General features: G+C 38.6%; 1 protein-coding gene across 1 annotated transcript; it reads right to left on the bottom strand.

Annotated features, from left to right (window-relative positions):
* Positions 1 to 13,420: 13,420 nt before the first annotated feature.
* On the bottom strand, positions 13,421 to 13,883 carry Pth (parathyroid hormone). The gene is made up of 2 exons (XM_052761553.1): positions 13,798 to 13,883; positions 13,421 to 13,682 (listed from the first exon to the last, which is right to left on the bottom strand). The coding sequence occupies exons 1-2, from the start codon at positions 13,881 to 13,883 to the stop codon at positions 13,421 to 13,423; spliced, it is 348 nt and encodes a 115-aa protein (XP_052617513.1).
* Positions 13,884 to 18,868: the final 4,985 nt, after the last annotated feature.

Here is an 18,868-nt window from a genome sequence, read left to right as displayed (position 1 = left end):
ACAGTTATGTATCCCATAGGTTTCACGTGGCTCACACTGCTCCCAACAAATAAGCCTAGCATGTAATAGGACAGCAGAAAGAAAGTCATTCTAGCTGTTGTGACCCAATCAGGTGTATGTTTAGTATAATTTACAAGTTCTAGTATAAATTCTAGGAATTTTTTAGAAAACAGTCATAACAGTATAGGATGTTAAATGAAATACGGGAACTTTAGTCCATGTTGGATTGCATTCAAATCATCTTAACCTGGAGTTCACTGTCTTTAATGATAAAAGCTTTCAAATTCTAAGAATAGCTATGTATATAGGAGGTAATGCCATTGATTCAAATAAACATAAATTTATTCTAATGATAACTGCTAGCTACATGGATTAAGGCTCAAACACTTAAAGTCTTCCGTAACACCAATACACAATACCAAAAAGCTTAATAGAGAAAGAAGTTTTCCTTTAGAAACAGTGAACAAATTCCTTTGTTGAATGAGCTATGCTAGTAACAGATGGACACATTTGTGTTTTTCCACAATATCAGAGTTGATTGAATATCAAATTCACATATTATGTCAATTTTGTCATCTTTAAGTAGCTTAGAATTGAAAAAGGGTGATGTATATGTGCCTAAGTGTTTGCAGTTGCATGTGTGTGTACCTGAAGTGGAGGCCAGAGATTAATGTTGGCATCTTCCAGTTATTCTCCACTATATTTTTTGAGACAGTGTCCCTCACTGAATCTGGAGCTCTTGAATTCTGCTAGGCTGGCTAGCCAGCAAACTCCAGGGCTTCTCTTGTCTCTGCTTCACCAGCACTGTGCACCATGTCCAGCTTTTAATGGAGAGTACTGGAAACTGAGCTCAGTTCCTCAGGCTTGTGTGGCAAGCACTTAACCAGTTGTGGAATCTCACAACCCTGGGTCACCTAAATGAACTGATTTTACTTTGAATGTGAGGGCTAAAGTGATGTTTTAAGTTTAAATTACTGTGCTTAAGAGGTCTGTAAAACAAAAAGCTGCTAACATGTAAGCTACACTTGTCCAAGGACAGGTAATCCTGTAAACCCTGCTGCTCAAGGACAGATAACTTCCTGGAATGCTCAGGGCTGTTCATGTATGACAGTGGTTCTCAACCTTCCTAATGGTGTGACCCTTTAATACAGTTCCTCGTGTTATGGTGACCCCCAACCATAAAATTATTTTCATTGCCACTTTATAACTGTAATTTTGCTACTGTTATTAATCATAATGTAAATATCTGATATGCAGGATATCTGATAAGGAACCCCTGTGAAAGGGTCATTTGACTCCCAAAAGGGTAATGACTCACAGGTTGAGAACCACTGATGCAAGCTAACAAGCCACACCTTTTCACTTCTATAAACAAGGTTGGTTGCCCAGCTGTAAATATGTGCTTAATCGCATGTAGGTGGGAGGTATGTAGGCAGGAAGTATGTCAGGAGATAGGCTTGCTCCGAATGGATGAAGGCAGGAAGTATGAAACCTTATGGGTTTTGCCTTAATAAGCACTTGACTAATGTAATTCATGGCCATTCTCTGGGAATTCTGGGTATGGACCTGGTCCATGTCTATCGTCCTGGCCAGTATTTAATAAAGTTTGCTTCAAATTTGGCTCAAAAAGTGGTGGTGGTAGTAGTATTATTCTCACCCAGTGGGATTATCAGGTACTCAAGTTTTTTGTATTTTTTTTTTTTTTTGAGACAGTCTCATACATATCTAGCTTAGGCTGGCCTGAAATGTACTGTATAGCTCAGGCTAGCCTCCAACTTGAAGCAGTCCTGCCTCAGCTTCCTGAGTGATGGCATTATAGGCATGACCCACCATAATCTGTCTTAAAACAAGGTTATTTTATTCCATTGCAATTGTAATTGCTAATATTAAATCTCAGATCACACATGTCATGTAGCCAAAAGATTTCCTGTGTCCTGCCTGTCCTGTGGTTAGGCCAAATCTCTCTCATCTGCAGTTCCGCAGCCACTTATAGAATAACCACTCAGAGGCTTAATATTAATTACAAACTGTAGAGCCCATGGCTAAGAATTCTTGCTAGATAGCTCTTTCATCTTAAATTAACCCATTTCTAATAATCTATGTATTGCCACGTGGCCTGTGGCATTACTGGTCTGCTGGTATGTTGCTCCTTGGGCAGCAGGCTGGCATCTCCCCTGCCTCTGCCTTTCTTCTTCCTGTCTCTCTCTTGGATTTCCTGCCTAACTATAACTTGACTCTTCATAGGCCAGAGCAGCTTCTTTATTAACCAATCATAGCAAGACATATTCACAGCATACAGGAAGACCATCCCACAGCAATGACACACAATGAAATATGAGTTACAAAACAGGAAAAGAGGAGTTAGAGTGTACATAGAATTCTGAGGAGTCTAACTAAAGGCAACCAGGCATGAGGCTGGTCCAAAAACGAAAGAGAATCACTGTAGGTAAATAGATAAGATAGTAAGACAAGGAACCCAATCCCAGAGCTGTTCTGTGGCAGAGCTGCCAGAGCATGATTGGTTCAAGGCCTCAGAGCTGGCTTAGGGCACAGTGGGTCCAGATGAATGGAAGTTCAAGTGGATTCAGCCCAACAGAGAAATCATTGCTAAGCTGGAGACAGTCTGCATTTTGTTAATAACTGTTGATTCTCCTGACACATACACATGCAGTGTCTTGATGATACACCTTTATATAACCCATGTGAGGGGATTACAAAATTCCTTGGTCTGGTGTGTTTGATAAACTCATAAACCTAGTTCCTCTGATAATGGTTTTTATACACATAGGTGTTTGTGTGTCCCTGATTTGATTTAATAAGTTTAATGGTAGCATTTTTTATTTTAAATGTTTCTTTTTTTTAAATGGGTATGAGTGTTTTGCCTGAACACACACACATATGTGTGTGTACTATGTACATGTCTGGTGCCCAAAAAGATCAGAAGAAGGCATCAGATTCCCTGGAACTGGAGTTATGGATGGTTTTGAGCCACCATGTTGGTGCTAGGAATTGACCCAGAACCTCTGTAAGAGCAACTAGTGTTCTTAACATGATAATTTTTTATTTGCATAAAGTTAGCAGTTTAGGGCTTGTTTACTTGCACAAACAAGCCGCAAAGTCATTCTGCCTCAAAATTGAGCAAACTACTGCTTTATAAAATGAAGTCCTGTAGGGCAAGACACAGCCTGAAAACCCAAGCCCCATTAATATGGAGTAACTTAGGACATATCCTGATATCCACAATTTGCCTCTGTCACAGCCTGCTAAGCCAGAACTGTTTCAAAGCAGAAGATACAGCTACCTGTTTACTTGCTTGGCAAATTAATGATAAACCATGGACTTAGAATCTATTTTATCATTTTTAAGTTGGTTTTGAGACAGGGTGACATATCCCAGGAAGGCCTTGAACTCTGTGTATCCAAAGATGACCTTGAACTTTCAGTCACTCTACCTTCATCTCACTGTTATTGACTAGATTTCAGGCTGTGCCAACACATTCAGCTTTATGTGATGCTGGAGATACAACCCAGGGCTTCATGCATGTTAGCCAAGTACTCTGACAACTAAGGTGCATTGTCCACATCTTATTTCAGTTTTAAAACCTGGGATTTGAGGCTAGAGGTGTAGCTTAATGACTCTACATTCACTCTGTAGTACCATTAAAAAAATTTTTTTAAACTGAAAGCCTGAGACCTCTTTACATTTCTTTTTTTAATTAAAAAACCTTAATTTATTTTTATCTTATGTGCATTGGTGTTTTGCCTGTATGTATGTGTGAGGATGCCAGATCCCCTGGAACTGAGTTACAGACGGTTGTGAACTGCCATGTGGGTGCTGGGAATTAAACCCAGGTCCTCTGGAAGAGTAGTCATTGTTCTTAACCACTAAGCCACCTCACCAGCTCTTATATTTCTAAATCTGTACACTGCCACCTTATGACAGAGCAGAAAAATCCAACAAATACAGAGAAATTCTAACCATATTCAGCAAACGTGTATTGTTGTTCAAGCCCCTTTGTAAGAATACTGAGAGACACAGACACTGCTAACACACATTGATAAAAATGAAGTGCATAAACAACAAAAGATGAACAAGTTAGGTTTTGGGAACAAGTAATGGCTATGGAGAGGTCAGAGATATGCAAGATTACTTCTAGGGCTGGGGATTAATTCAGTGGAAGAGTGTCTGTGTAGCATACACAGAGTCGCAAACAATGGGGAGAAAAATGGGTAGAGAAGGACAACTTAGTAGGCAACTGAAGAAAATGACTTGCCCTCCCTAGCAACCATTACTGCCAGTAATGTCTCATAGCTCCTCCATCATCTGAGACAGAATGTGACAGACCCCATCATTTGCAGGTAAGCATAGCTGCTGTGAGTTCAACTCCAAAGGTCTCTATGCTGAAAGGTCATCCCCTTCTATCTCCTTGTCCCATAGAAAGGAACCTCTGTCCAGGACAGAAAGAGAGACAAGACGGGCTTGAGAAAAGGGTTTGTTTTCTGGGACAAAGATGTGATGGTGAATCTTGATTCTCAACTAAAAGCCTTGCCTCTGGGCATGTCTGTGAGGACATTTCCTGGAAGGACTAACTGAAGGGAGAAGACCTGCCCACAGGGAGGGTAGCACCTTCCTGCTGCAGCAGCCCAGGTGCAAAGAGGTCTGAGAAGAAAGCAGGACTGCCTACCTTTGCTTCTTGGTGGTATGCCTATAGAGTGCTTCTGTAACTACTGCCATCCTTCATTGACATAGGAACTTTTTCAACCCTCTAACGTGATTGAAAGGCCAGCAGCTCTCCAGGAGTCACCATACCTTCAGCACCATGTTGGTATTACTAAAGCGTCCAGCCTGCTGTGCTGAGCAGCTAACCAGTTTTTCAAAAGTCTTCTCAGCATGCTGACAGCCATTTCTAGACTTCTTTAATGCTAAAGGTTTGTAGAACTTGCCCATTGGCTCCTCTCAAGTTAAAGAGAACCCAGCTTCCAAGCATGCCACTTAAGGATCTAGCTTTCAGAATTTGTGAATGGAGCCTCACCAGGTTCCCTGTGAAAGAGAAAGCAGGTTGTTATAGTGGTACCCCCAAGTTGAATTACCTAGCTTCTATCATATAAACCAATCTAATAAATGCCTTTTCTTAATATTATAATTATCATTTCATTCATTGAGTGATCCTTGACTTTTAAGAAACTGTTAGGTGTATTTATTTACATCAAAGCAGTTTTTTGTTTTGTTTTGTTTTAAGGCCTGCTCAAAAGAGAAATCATGCCTGGTACTGGAAACCTAGCCAACTACCAAGTCATAGATCATAGATCTTGGGGAGAACCTATAACTGCCATTTTACTAAACCAGCATAATTCTTAAGTGCATTCTAAATATTCTTGTACTCACAAATAAGTATTTTATGCTTCATCAAAGAAATATCTCTTTGCAACAGATGAAGATCATTACAGAAAACCAGAGCCAATCAAAATGCAAAGAACAAGTGACCATATGAATGCCCAACTCCAGCTGATACATCTGCAACACTACTCCTGTATCTAAGGCTGGGGGAGCATAGCTGCTGAGGGACAGAAAGGTGGTAAAAGCTTGAGGTGGTAAAATCCTCACCTGAGAATGTCAGAGAAGCTACACTCGTGAAGTCTCATGAGCATGCTGCCTAAGAAGACCTGAACAAGGATGACATCAATAGACATGCTAACATGGAAGGGAGAAATCTCATGGGGCCTCAACCCTAGATAAAGATAGGTAACCAAAAGAATGCTGAGAGTAGGAGAGATAGCCTTCCTCACGGAAGAGCCCCAAATTGATTATCCAATATCAAGTAGTCAGCTCTGAAATCATACATACAAGTAATATTACATGGACTGATCAGATTTTATATTTAGGAGAGAGAGAGAGAGGGAGAGAGAGAGAGAGAGAGAGTGTGTGTGTGTGTGTGTGTGTGTGTAACCACAATTAAAACATAGGGACCAGGAATTTGAGAGCATGGGAAGGGTTGGAAGGAGGAAAGGGAGGGGGAAAACAATGTTATTATATTTTAATTTTTAAAAAATTGCCATATATATATATATATATATATATATATATATATATACAGTCTCACTGTAGACCATGCTGGCCTTGAAATCACAAAGATCTGCCTGGCTTTGCCTCCCAAGTGTTTGGATTAAAGGTATGCACCACCAAGTCTGGCTAGAAAAAAATTTTTTTTTCAGAAAAGAATGTAAGGAAAGAAAGAGCACATGATAAAAAAAACACTTGGATTTAACAATGAAAAGAAAACATTAAAATTAAAGATGAAGAAAAATAGCTCTTTACAAATAAAAACAGCCACCCAAAGAACATAGGTTATTGCCATTGCTATTGGTTACCCTCTAGGGCTTTATGGTAAGACTTGCTGAAAACACCACACAGTTTGATGGCAGAATATAGAGAAATCAAGCTCATGCTCAATTGGAAGCATCATTCATTCTGCCTAGCTTTCATAGTGCTGGAATGTGTTTTGCAGTTTCCCAGGGGAGGAAAAGAAAAAAAGAAGAGTCTTACTCAACTGTGACTCCTGTAAACTCCAATAATCTATGGCTTGGCAGGACATGCCCATTGGTTCAATAGTGACACAGATTTTATTAAGTAACCAACAGCTAGTTGGACTTAAAATTCCACTCCACAGTTCTGTGGGATGGTCTGTATGTCAAATGTGTTGCTGATTGGTCAATGAATAAATCACTGATTGGTCAGTGGCCAGGCAGGAAGTATAGGCGGGACTAACAGAGAGGAGAATTGAGAGAACAGGAAGCTGGGTGAGGGAGACACTGCCAGCCGCCATCAGGACAAGGAAGATGTAAAGTACCGGTAAACCACAAGCCACGTGGCAAGGTATAGATTAGTAGAAATGGATTAATTTAAGCTGTAAGAACAGTTAGCAAGAAGCCTGCCACGGCCATACAGTTTGTAACCAATATAAGTCTCTGTGTTTATTTGGTTGGGTCTGAATGGCTGTGGGACTGGCGGGTGTCAGAGATTTGTCCTGACTGTGGGCCAGGCAGGAAAACTCTAGCTACACCACAGGCCTGGAGAGATGGCTCAGAGGTTAAGAGCACCAACTGCTCTTCCAGAGGTCCTGAGTTCAATTCCCAGCACCCACATGGTGGCTCACAACCATCTGTAATGAGATCTGGCGCCCTCTTCTGTATACATAATAAATAAATCTTTAAAAAAAAAATTCCCCCGCCGGGCGGTGGTGGCGCACGCCTTTAATCCCAGCACTCGGGAGGCAGAGCCAGGCGGATCTCTGTGAGTTCGAGGCCAGCCTGGTCTCCAAAGCGAGTTCCAGGAAAGGCGCAAAGCTACACAGAGAAACCCTGTCTCGAAAAACCAAAAAAAAAAAAAAAAAAAAAAAAAAAAAAAAAAAAAAAAAAAAATTCCACTCCACATGAGGGGACTCGTGTGTAATATAAATCTGGCCAAGAACCTGTGGTTGGGCAGGTCATAGACCCTACTGCCACTGTTTTATTGAAGGAACATAGTATCAAAACTGCCTTCTAAATACACCCATAGTACAGCTCTCAAATCTCATCAGAAATGCTTCTCTGTGCAATGGTGGCTAATATAGAAAACCACAACAGGCCCAACTGCAGAGAATAATTAACTGTGCCATGCTCAGCCCTGGACAGGACATCTCTATCTCACCTCCTAACTTTAAAAGGTCAGGAAACCTGGAAGAAAAGTGAGACAGAAAGGTTGGAAAATCCAGAGGCATGAGAAGATTGTTGCAAAATGTCTTTTGACCCTATTTCACTCATGAATTCATAGAACCTGTGGTTGCCAGCATAAAAAACTGTACAAGATCAAGCCAAAGTAAAGAGGGAAACAACTCATGAGACCCCCACCTCATAGCTGAGGCACTGTAGGCAGTTGATGCTCCTGGAATAGTTGAGGCTGTTTTCTTCAGTGGAGTAGCCTGGTAGGTTACCTATGCTCCAGTAGATGGCACCCTCAACCCGTGTGCACGCCAGTAGCACTTGTTAAACTTGGTGGAATATAAGAGGAAGACATCAAGTTGGAAAAAAGATGGGGCGGGGGGAGTAGTTGAAGGGAGAATGAGGGATGAATATGATCTAAATCCTATGAAATCATAATGAATTGCAAAAACGTCAAAAGATGAGAAAAAGAAGCTAATTCTAAATAACAACAAATTGGAGAGGCCTCTATGTGGGTCTCTGGGAATCTGCCAGATGGCAGTATGCTTCTAGCTGGACTTCCTTGGGTTTCCTACCATTCACTCTGGTGCTGTAAACTAGCAGAGTGCTGAGCCGGCCTGTTGTTTCGACATTACGTTCATTTTAGGAACTTCCCTTTTTTATTCAGCAGGAGCTAAGCTGGTCACAGCTTTGCAACCTGTGGAAGAAGGTTTTCACTTGAGAATCCTTGATTGTGTATGTAGGGGTGTCTAATATGCAAGCCAAGTAGTATCTCCTACATGTCTCAGAGAGCAGGAGGAGTAGAGATCTGAGATTTGTACTAGAGGGAGAGAACAGAGAGAAGCCAGCACTCCTGTCTCAGTAGTTTCAGATTCTGCCTAGAAGTCAATCACCCTGGGGGTGGGGGTGGGGGTGGAGGTGGGGGTATGCTCCGGAAATTAAGTGATCCAGTGTGCTTAGGCGCAGAGCTTTCAATGAGCAGTTTTCTGACCACAGGTTTAGGCTTATAATTCTCTATTGTGATCCTCGTGCTACTGAGTTTGCTCCTTGGTTCAGAGAGTAGAACCATCACGCCTTCACAGCCCAAGTTCCCTACTGTCTAAATTTCTTAATATGTCCACATCTGACCTTGCTTTTCTCCATGATGGTGTCTGGTGGCCCTCTCCCACCCCAAATACTGGCAGGATGACTGGGGAGTCCTTTCTTTAAAAGAGGGTCTGTGATTTATTTCTCTTCTCAGTCACAGATTCACAGGGGCAGCTTCTAATCTACCACTTTACCCGGAATATCCAAATGTCTTTATAAACATCCTGAGATCAAGATAATAAATTATGATTGGGGTATAATTCAGTGTTTAGAGCGTGTACTTAGCGTGTTTGTGGCCCCGAGACACAGCGGTCAAGAAATAAAAGGATGCCACAGTTAAGAGGGTAGCTTCTAAGTGTAGAACAGAATTTACCCTTCAAGGGTCCATACAAGCAGCCTTTGATGCAAAGAGGAGTTCAGACATCTCCAAAAAAGGAAGGGTGAAACTGAGTTCCAATAATCCAAGGTTGTCTCCTGGCCATAGAGAGTTGGAGACTAAAAGGTAGGCAGGGTAGTTGAGCTTGTGGCCTCATCCCAATCAAACAATTTATTATCCCAAATAATTCATATATATCACTCTGTTATATTAGATACTAACTAGCAAAAGACAAACAAACAAAAACCTTTAAAATGGGAAATAGGGGACTTAGTCATGGTAGATGGTGAGAAAAGGAATATGGGAAAAACAGACTCCATGATTTACAAAGACAGATATTTGAAAAAAAAATAGAATTAGACGTTCATTTTTAAAATGCCTATATATGTGGTTAACTAGAAAAAAACCAAGAGAATACATTAAAACAAGAATATGGTTTAAAAAAAAAGATGGTGTGTGATCAAAGAATGTACGTTGAAATTCTAAGGTACTGCAGCATGCTACTACATAATCTCAAGAGTGAAAAGTGGATGCTCATTTTTATATTTTTCTTTTAAAAAAGCAAGACTAGAGAAATAGCTCAGCAGTTAAGAGCACTTGCTGTTCTTCCAGAGGACCTGAGTTCAGACTCTAGCACCCACATCAATCAGCTCACAACTGCTTATAACTCCGACTCTAGTCATACACACATCCTTATACATAAATATAGTCTTTTAAACAAACCATATATATTTACACAAGATTGTAATAAATATAAACTTCTCTATTTATGAAGAAAAGCTTTGTATTCCAATGCCTTCTCTTATTCCTCCTCCCGTAGATCTCTATTTACCCTCTCATAATTCCGTTTCTCCTCTCATGTCATACAAATACACAAATTCCTACATCCTGCATATGAGATGCCTATCTTTAAGTCTGGCTTATTTTGCTTAACATGATCTCCAGTTGTATTCACTTGTAAAATGCATGATTTCATTCTTTGCTAACTTAAAATTAGAAGTGAAATATAAATTTTATATTTCAAGGATTCTTTCATAAAGGGGCTATAAGCCGGGTAGTGGTGGCACATGTCCTTAATCCTAGCACTCCGGAGGCAGAGTCAGGTGTTCAAGGACAGCCTGATCTACAGAGTGAGTTCCAGACTAGCCAGGGATACACAGAGAAATCCTCTCTTGAAAAAAAAATTAATAAAGTGGTTAAAAAGCTAAAAAAAAAACTAATTTGTGTTATGTACACTTAATTATAGGCACATAAAATATTTAATTTACAAAGTTAACATACAGGGAGTGGAAAGTATATATGTTTATAAGGAAAGCATTTTATAAAGTCCAGTGCTTCTTTATATTTACAAAGAGCCTTTGTAGACCCAGCTATGAAAGGGAATGTGATAGTATGTTAAAAGCCTTTTTTTCTGGAGAAATTATTGATATCACTTTTTAAAAGACGTATTTATTTATTATGTATAGAGTGTTCTGTCTGCATGTTTGCCTGCATGACAGAAGAGAGTATCAGATCTCATTATAGATGGTTGTGAGCCACCATGTGGTTGCTGGGAATTGAATCCAAGACCTCTGGAAGAACAATCAGTGATCTTATCCTCTGAGCCATCTCTCCAGCCCCTATTGATATCACTTTCAAGGTCAAGAACAGATTAAGGAAGAACAGTAGCATCCCTCATAAATTAAAAATAAAAATTATAGGTATTGGGTAAAACTATAAGAAACAAAGATGTGTAATGAGAGAGAAAAGAGATAAACGTGCCATTATTTTGCATGATCAATGGTCTAGAAAAATAAATTTCATCAAAAGATACACAATTTTAATTAATAAAGGAATCTCACAACATGTAGGAGAAAACTGAATATTATTCTGTACAAAAATATTCAACTAGCAAAATAATAAAACTTTAAGTGCCCTTCAGGATAGACACAGATCTGTATAGTATTTATTAATCAACATGAGCTACCTAAAATCCAGAGAAAATGTAACCTATTTAAAAAGCATAAAAAGAGATGAGAGTCAATTAGGAATCTTACAGTGCTGATGGACTAGATGAGATAATAATGGTAATAAAGATGATAATTTGTCCTAAAGCTAATAAGTAATTTTAGTTTTGCAATTGTGTCTAAAAAGATAATATCAGCTTTTCCAGGTCTGGCCCATTCATAGTATTCCCATACTCCTGGCTGCCTGGCATGGAGACAAACTTAGGATGATTTGGTAGAAGTGGAGCCCATGACAACCCTACAAACCTCTTCACATATCCAGTAGTCATATTCTGGTGATTTTATGTGAATAAATGTCTAGTTAGCAGGCATAGTGGCTCATGCCTTTCATCCCAGCAATTGGGAGGCTGAGGCAGGCATATCTCTGAGTTTGAGACCAGCCTGGTCTACATAGAGAGTTCTGGGACAGCCAGAACTACATAGAGAGACCCTGTCTCAAAAGAAACAATTAATTAATTAATTAGTTTCTAGTTAATTTAGGTGAAAATACTTTTGGTTCATTCTAATATCAATTTCATTCTCCAAACTAATTTAGATGCTTACTAGCATAAACGTGAAAATGGGAAGATTGGGCTTAGGTCTAAAAGACTGATTCCATATCTTGCAAAAGAAAATTATTCGGGTTGAGAGAATAAATAGAATGTGGGCAAAAACAGGCTTTGTGATCAAAGAAGGACTGACAAGAAAGTTCTATTGCATAACCTGACCAGTAAGTAGTAGCTGCCCATTTTATTTTTGTGAGACACTCTCATTATGTCGCCCTAATTGGGCTGGAACTTGATGTCTAGGCCAGGCTGGCCTCAAGCTTACAAAGTTTTACCTGCCTCTGCCTCTTGAGTGTTGGGATCAAAGGCATATGTCACCACACCAACCTTTTTAATCTTTATTTTTTTAAATAAAGTATACATATGTTTAAATAAAAACTTCTAAATAGTAAGTATTACTATTTGAAAAACAACAACAAATTTGTTTGATTTTTATCAAGGTATAGATAGTATCTAAATTATGGTACTAAGTGGCTAGAAGTGAAAACCTGTAGGTGTTTGGAGGACCTACAGCTTAGAGGTCCAATTCTGACCACAACCTGATGTTTAAATTAATTAATCAAAATGTTAAATCAATTTTCACAGTTATACTAGCCACATTTTAGATGAACGTGAGTGTGACTATCATTATAGACAGAAGAGTGTGGAATATTTCCATTTTGTACAATATTTTGTACAATATCACTTATCTAAATAAATATCATAGGCTCCATATTTTGCACCCCTGTAGTATATTATGTTTTTCATACTTAGAACTCCTCAAAGTTATGAATTAATGCTTAAATTTGGGGGCTCTATGGAGACAAGAACCATGTCTGTGCAATACAAGACAAATGGGTATATACCCATAATGGACACTAAATAAGGATTGGTAAATAATGGATAAACCCTGTATTTCTATTCCTTGCCATTTGGAGTTCAGAGTATAGATATACTCTGAGTTTATGTAATGTCAAATGCTTTGTAGTCAAGTCTTAGACCACTTTCTACCCCATTTCCTAAGTATTTCCTTGGGTTTCCTAAAAAGGGGAGAGCAATACCCAGATAGTGTGTATTTGGGGACCTAGTACTCTGGAATTAAAAATAGTCAATGTTCAAAATATAGAACTGAAGTAAATGAGTTAAGGACATTTTTTCTTGTGTTATTTTACAAATTCATGTCAATAAAACCATTTGGGTATATGTCATTACAAGAGACATGGGATTTATTTAGATTTTTTGTTATTTTAAATTATATGTATGTGCATATGAGTGTAGGTCCCTGCAGAGGCCAAGAGCATTGAATCTTCCTGGAATTGGACTTACAGGTGATTGTGAGCCACCTGATGCAGGGCCTGGGAACCAACTCAAGTCATGTGATTGAGCAGTATGCACTTTTAACTTCTGAGCCAGCCTCCAGACCTGAGAAATAGTTTTAACAAGTAAGAAACACTACTAATTTGATTCATGATCATGAAAGTTTTATTTTTTTATTTAAGGAGAGAAGTGGAAATGTGTAAGTTATTCTTTTATAAGTTCTGCAGTAACATGTTTTAAAAAGAAGAACATATTGAAATGGAATCATTGAAAGACCTTAAATGAGCAAAGATAGAATTGAAAAAAAATTCTGGATTTTCATTACAGTAGACGTATTAGCACTTGGTGATCTTCACGGAGCTTGAAAAGGTAGCAGCATATAATTTTGCCCCTTACTCTCTAGTAGATCAGCATTTATTGAGGTTTAGCCTTAACTAATACATCCACATCAGCTTTGTCTCCCTCTCCGAGACTTTTTGGATTGCCATCAACAAGGACATTTTCCTCCTTCTTGGTGGGCCTCTGGTAACCACCTTCTCTGGCTGCCATTTGAACTCCAAGGCTAACAAAATTGTGTACATCTTGCAGCTTCTTTCTCAGCCATTGCATCCTCTCCATAGAGGCCAGATGTTTGCCCAGGTTGTGCATAAGCTGTATTTCACTGACAGCTCTCTTCCTAGGAAGAACAGAAAGAGAGAGCCACTCCGTTAGCTCCATGTCCACATCATAAAAATCTACCACAAAACCTCAAGTCCACATCTTCCCAGTGCAGAATGGGCTGCAGCACTTACTTAACAGGTTTCCCATCTGTTTGGGTGAGAAGACAAACTGCCAGCATGATGATCATTAATTTAGCCATGGCTTTTTCAGACATCATCTTTACTAAAAGGAGAAACAACATTGAGATAGTTTAAGATACCATCAGTGTTCTAAAGTCCTAGTAGTTATTATTCATAGCCACCTAAGGAATCAGCAGTTAGCTGACGTCATAGTGATCAATTGAGTTGTTTTTCATGAGTCTTTGGAATTAGTCTCTTTATATAACAGATACATTAGTAAAATAACATGTACACCTAACTTAGAGAAATTGGATACATGGCTTTCTTAGGTAGCTTTCTGAATTTCTTGTACAAATTTTAACATGAAATTTAAAACACATGATGAATGAAGAACATTTTTTATCATTTCTTCCCATATTTATGTTGGCTATACCTAAGTGTTTATAATAGGCTTAAAATTCACTAATCTATTAATTAGGTAAATTATCACTGTTTAGTGAGCAAACACTGTCTTCATGATTAAGCTTATTTTCAGATGCTATCATAATAACCATAAATACTAAATTTGTAGGATTTTATTTTTATTTTTGAGATAAGATCATGCTATGTAGCCCAAGCTGAGCTTGAAGTTATGAGCCTCCTGCCTTGGTCCCTAGCACATTGGGGTTTCAGGCATTCACCACCATGTCAAACTATAAGGTTTAATTTTTATATCTTTACTGTATTAATAATGTACACACCTCTTACAATGAAAACAATGTGTCATGGCTAGGAGGATGCCTCGGTTAGTAAAGTGCTGGCTGTATAAGCATGGACCTAATTTCAGACCCCAGCACCCATATAAACATGTTGGGCACAGCACCAGTGCACCTGTAATTCTAGCATTGGGAAAGTTTCAAAAACAATAGGTGGTGAATGATAGAGGAAGACATCCAACATTGACCTCTGGCCTTCACATGCGTGCACATATTCACATGTGTATGATAATACACACATAAAAAGTATGTGTCAAAGTTTTTAAAAATCAATTTCTTCTATATTATTCTTGGACCTTTGAATGAGTGTCTGCATCTTATAACTTCAACTTAACAGCTATGGTTTAGTATAACTTCTAGTTCTTTATTCTTTCTCATAAATCAATATGCATATTTTTTGGCTTAATCTGTAGGTCCACAGTTGCAGACATTATTATTATAGTAGCATTTTTAAAAAACAGTAACTATTCTACTTTTTAAGTGACCCACACACAATAGGAATTAAAAAAAACCTGCATCCTTAAAAGTAGCATAAGAAAACTTATAGTCTGCAATATTTCTCTTCACTGCACACTGTAAGTTGTTGATGGAGTAACCAAGGAAAATCTGGGCTCAGTCAGACACAAGCACTGTAGCTGGTGAACAGGAGCATTGATGTCTAGTCCTATCAGTTCAGGTGACCTAGTGACATCTCTGCTTTATTTCTTGTTCTTTTGAGGAAGATGGACTTCTTATAGAGGAATGCCATGAAAAGAGCTCAAATGACCATAAAGCATCCTTAAACGCCTGCACAGTTTTAAAGATTAGAAAATGCTATTCTTTGTATAAGAGGAATGAATATTCAACAGTGAAAGGAAAATTTTGCAACCTTAGTATGCAGGCTAAGCTCCTTAGAAGCCATAAAATTTAAAATATAGATAAGGATACCCTACAGGAAAATAAACATATGCTACACATGATAAATTATTGTTGACTTTTTACATCAGGATTATTGTCTCTCCACCAGCCTATCGTTATTCCAAATTTTTGAAGAGTATCATGCTAATGTTCATCAATTTTCTATACTTTCAGGTGGCTTTTAGAAAAGGTATTCCAAAAAGCTTTCATCATAAAAATAGATGATTCATGACTTTCTTACCATAAATCTATTTTATTGCTACATTTTATATTAGCAAAAATCACCTCCCCTTAACATTTTACAATAAAAATTGGCATAATACTGGTAGAAAATGGTCTGTATTAAAAAACTTGTTCAATTATCTAAATCTCACAGAATCTAAAAGGGCAATTGAGAGATTCCTTACCATACAATGACTTCAGAGAAGATCCTTCAGGACAACCACCAACTGATGCTGTGTTAAGCTGGAGTGAATGAGACAGTGGATGAACTGGACTGCAGCTCCTCAAATCTGCATTTCTTATGTAGGCCTTTTGCTCACCAAGAGGAGCATTTTATTGTACAAGATGATGTCACTCCCAGTTCTTTGGATCTCAACCATAGGACCATGGTATGTGACCAGAGCAGTCACATACCCTCATTGGGCGGTACCCGCTCCTCTAAAGTTTCAGATAATTAGATAATAGAAGAAAAAGAGCAAGGTGCTGGATAAAGGACCTACAAAAGGAGTTGCAGCAAATACTAAGCATACCATGTAGAAAATTCTGACATGATTGATGATACTGAGTTTATATATTTTTTAAAAATGTTTCAGATAGAGTCTCACTATGTAACCCTGGCTGGCCTGGAACTCAATATGTAGACCAGTCTGGCCTCAAACTTACCTAGATCTACCTGCCTCTGTTTCATGAGTGCTGGGTTTAAAGACATTTGGCACCAGGCCTTGCCACTTACAAAGTTTTTATTCCAAGCATTTATGATAAAGTTATTCCAGTTTTTAAAAGTAAAGCCTAAATACTTGTTATTTGTTATAGCCACATTATAAATAAATACATTTGTCTTAAGAAATCACATAGCATGCTTTTTTTACAAGCCATTTCCAACTAATTTATATCACCTTTGATTAGCTTTCCAAAAATATACTTTATGTCATATATATAAATATAAATATATATATATATATATATATATATATATTATATATAGTTTTATTCCCAGAACCCATATAAAATCCAACCATCAATAGTACAGGTACTAAGATCAACAATTAATAAATGGGACCCCAGGAAACTGAAAAGCTTTTGTAAGGCAAAGGACACCGTCAATAGGACAAAATAGCAGCCTACAGAATAGGAAAAGATTTTCACCTACTCCACATCCAATAGAGGGCTAATATGCAAAATATATAAAAAACTCAAGAAACTAGATATCAACAAACCAAATAATTCAATTAAAAAATGGGGTATGGATCTAAACAGAATTCTCAACAGAGAAATCTCAAATAGCTGAGAAACACATAAAGAAACGTTCAACATCCTTAGCCATCAGGAAAATGCAAATCAAAACTACTTTGAGATTCCATCTTACACCTGTCAGAATGGTTAAGCTAAAAACCACAAGTGACAGCTTCTGCTGGTGAGAATGTGGAGCAAGGGGAACACTCCTCCACTGCTCATAGGAGTGCAAACTTGTACAGCCACTTTGGAAATCAATATGACGGTTTCTCAGAAAATTGAGAATCATTCTACCTCAAGACCCAGCTATACCACTCTTGGGCATATAACCAAAGGATGCTTCATCCTACCACAAAGACACTTATTCAACTATGTTTGTAGCACCATTATTCACAATAAACAAACTGGAAACAACCCAGATGTCCCTAGACTGAAGAATGGATAAATAAAATGTGATACATGTACATAATACTCAGCTGTTAAAAAAAATGACATTATGAAATTTGTAGGCAAATGGATGGAACTAGTAGCAGCAGTGGAGTGGAGCCAGCCGGATCCTAGAAGATAAACTATGTGCTGCAGAGGGCAGAGCTGGAAAAGTGACCCAAGCCCTTTGGAGGAGTCCAGAAGAGTGATCATGAGTGAATCCCAGGTAATTGGACATTGAGTTATTTATACTGTTGGAGTTTGATTTTGCTTGGTTCAGATTGTAACACTGCTCTGGTTCTTCCCTCTTGAAGAAGGTATTTAATTTTGATTTTTTAATGGAGCCCACAGCTGAAAGACTTGAACTTTTAAAAAAGTTTAGATATTTTAAAAGAGACTAAATTTTAATGTGTTTGGATTAGTAAAGACTGGGAATTTTTAAAATTGTTTATGATTTTAATGTGAGATCTTGGAGATGAAAAATAAAGGAAGGGATGTGACTTAATAGTGATGGGTTTGTTTGTCAAGTTGACAAGGGGTCAGTTGTACTGGCTGGTTTTGTGTTTCAACTTGACACAAGCTAGAGTCATCAGAGGAAGTAGCCTCAGTTGAGGAAATCCCTCAATGAGATCCAGCTGTAAGGCATTTTCTCAATTAGTGATCAATGGGGGAGGGCACAGCCCATGGTGGGTGGTGCCATCCCTGGACTGTTGGTCCTGAGTTCTATAAGAAGGTGGGCTGAGCAAGCCAGGGGAAGCAAAAGCAAGCCAGTAAGCAGCTCCCCTCCATGGCCTCTGCTTCAGCTCCTGCCCCCAGGATCCTGCCTTGTGTAAGTTGCTGTCCTGACTTCCTTCAGTGATGAATAGCAATACTGAAGTGTAAGCCAAATAAATCCTTTCCTCCCCAACTTGCTTTTTTGGTCATGATGTTTCATCGCAGCAATAGAAACCCTAAGACAGGCTGTAAACCACCTTCACAAAACAACTATAGATAACAGAAAACAATCACTGTCTTTCACAATGATTTCTTCAAGGTCTAAGTACTTCTGGAAAACAACTATTCATTCTGATGTTTACCCTAGGTACAGTGAAAACAACTATTTCATTCTAATGTACCCTAGATACAATGACTCTACTAGATTTCCTACTACATAGAGGGGGAGGAATCAATAAAATGATTCCTAATGATTGCTGTGGATATCGTTCTGTATAAATAAAACACTGGTTGGCCAGTGGCCAGGCAGGAAGTATAGGCGGGACAAGGAGAGAGGAGAATTCTGGGAAGTGGAAGGCTGAGTCAGGGAGACCTGCCAGCCACCACCATGACAAGCAAGATGTAAGGTACCGGTAAGCCACAAGCCACGTGGCAACTTATAGATTAATAGAAATGGGTTAATTTAAGATAGAAAAAGTAGATAACAAGAAGCCTGCCATGGCCATACAGTTTATAAGTAATATAAGTGTCTGAGTGATTATTTTATACGTGGGTTGTGGGACTGTGGGGCTTGGTGGGACCTGGAGAGAAATTCTCCAGCTACAAATGATATTTTG

The sequence above is a fragment of the Peromyscus californicus genome, unplaced genomic scaffold (assembly GCF_007827085.1).
Source record: "Peromyscus californicus insignis strain IS unplaced genomic scaffold, ASM782708v3 Scaffold_4__1_contigs__length_199733344, whole genome shotgun sequence".
NCBI classification, from domain to species: Eukaryota; Metazoa; Chordata; class Mammalia; order Rodentia; family Cricetidae; genus Peromyscus; species Peromyscus californicus.
The sequence above is the reverse complement of the archived record's forward strand: the minus strand, read 5'-3'. Positions and strand labels throughout refer to the sequence as shown.